The 867-nt window shown below is 60.4% G+C and overlaps 1 protein-coding gene across 1 annotated transcript in view; it reads right to left on the bottom strand.

Annotated features, from left to right (window-relative positions):
• The window catches only part of NFE2L1 (nuclear factor, erythroid 2-like 1), a 10,062-nt gene that overhangs the window by 2,526 nt on the left and 6,669 nt on the right, over window positions 1-867 (bottom strand). The window contains exons 4-5 of the mRNA XM_009330158.1: window positions 531-620; window positions 1-156 (exon numbers count right to left, since the gene is read on the bottom strand). Of these exons, the coding sequence (XP_009328433.1) occupies window positions 1-156; window positions 531-620 (246 nt within the window). The remainder of the gene's footprint in view (window positions 157-530; window positions 621-867) is intronic.

The raw sequence follows: 867 nt of genomic DNA on the forward strand, positions 1-867 counted from the left end.
TTCCATGATAGACATGAGGTCCTGCCACTGCTGCTCCAGATCGAAGGGCGACTCGGTCTCTGTGAGGAGAGGAGACAGCAGGCTGGTCTGGATGCCCGCGGACCTGCTCTCGCCGGGCACGGCTTCGCTCAGGGTGGAGACATCCGCAGCTGGAAACTAACCACGTGAGGCAGAGTCAGTCCCGGCTGATCAGCCGCGGCCAGGGAGCCAGCAATCCCGAATGCCCTTCCACCTCCGCGCGGGCAATCGCTTCTCCTTTGTTCAAAGCAAACTGGTTGCAGTTATTCCTCCACAGTTCACTATGAACTAATTAGAAGCAAAGCCAGAAGTCTTTAATTAATCGTGACCACCCCCCCACCGCTAGTTTCGCAGGCACCGTGCCTGGAGCCTCCTTAAGCGGGCTAACCCAATTTACTGCCGGTTCTGCGGTCTGGGTTAGGGGCACAAGAAGCACCGAAACCCCGGCGAGTGAGCGAAGGAGAGCCGCCGCTGCCTCCGGATCCGCCGAGGCTGTCGCCCCATCCTCTCACCTCGGAATTCTCCCCGAAAGGGAAGGTGGCCTCCAGCAGCCTAAGGCACTCCTCCAGGGACAGGGCTGTCTGATCCTCCGCACCGGGCACCTGATGTGAAACAGAAGGAATCGTAGCCCCGGGATTAGGGAGGTGGCGATGAGAAACGAGCTCCTTACAGCAGGGCTTTATTACAGCGCATCCAAAAAGAGCCAGAGGCCCCACCCAGTGCTTCGCAGACTCCATCCTCCTGCTCCGGAGAGCGTCAGAGCGGCCCCCGAGCGCAGCGGGGAAAGGAAACGTGCTGCCTCTGCTCCCGGCGAGCCTCACCTACTGCCAGCGCAAGGACTCGGCTACA

The sequence above is a fragment of the Pygoscelis adeliae genome, unplaced genomic scaffold (genome assembly GCF_000699105.1).
Source record: "Pygoscelis adeliae isolate BGI_AS28 unplaced genomic scaffold, ASM69910v1 Scaffold338, whole genome shotgun sequence".
Lineage (NCBI taxonomy): Eukaryota > Metazoa > Chordata > Aves > Sphenisciformes > Spheniscidae > Pygoscelis > Pygoscelis adeliae.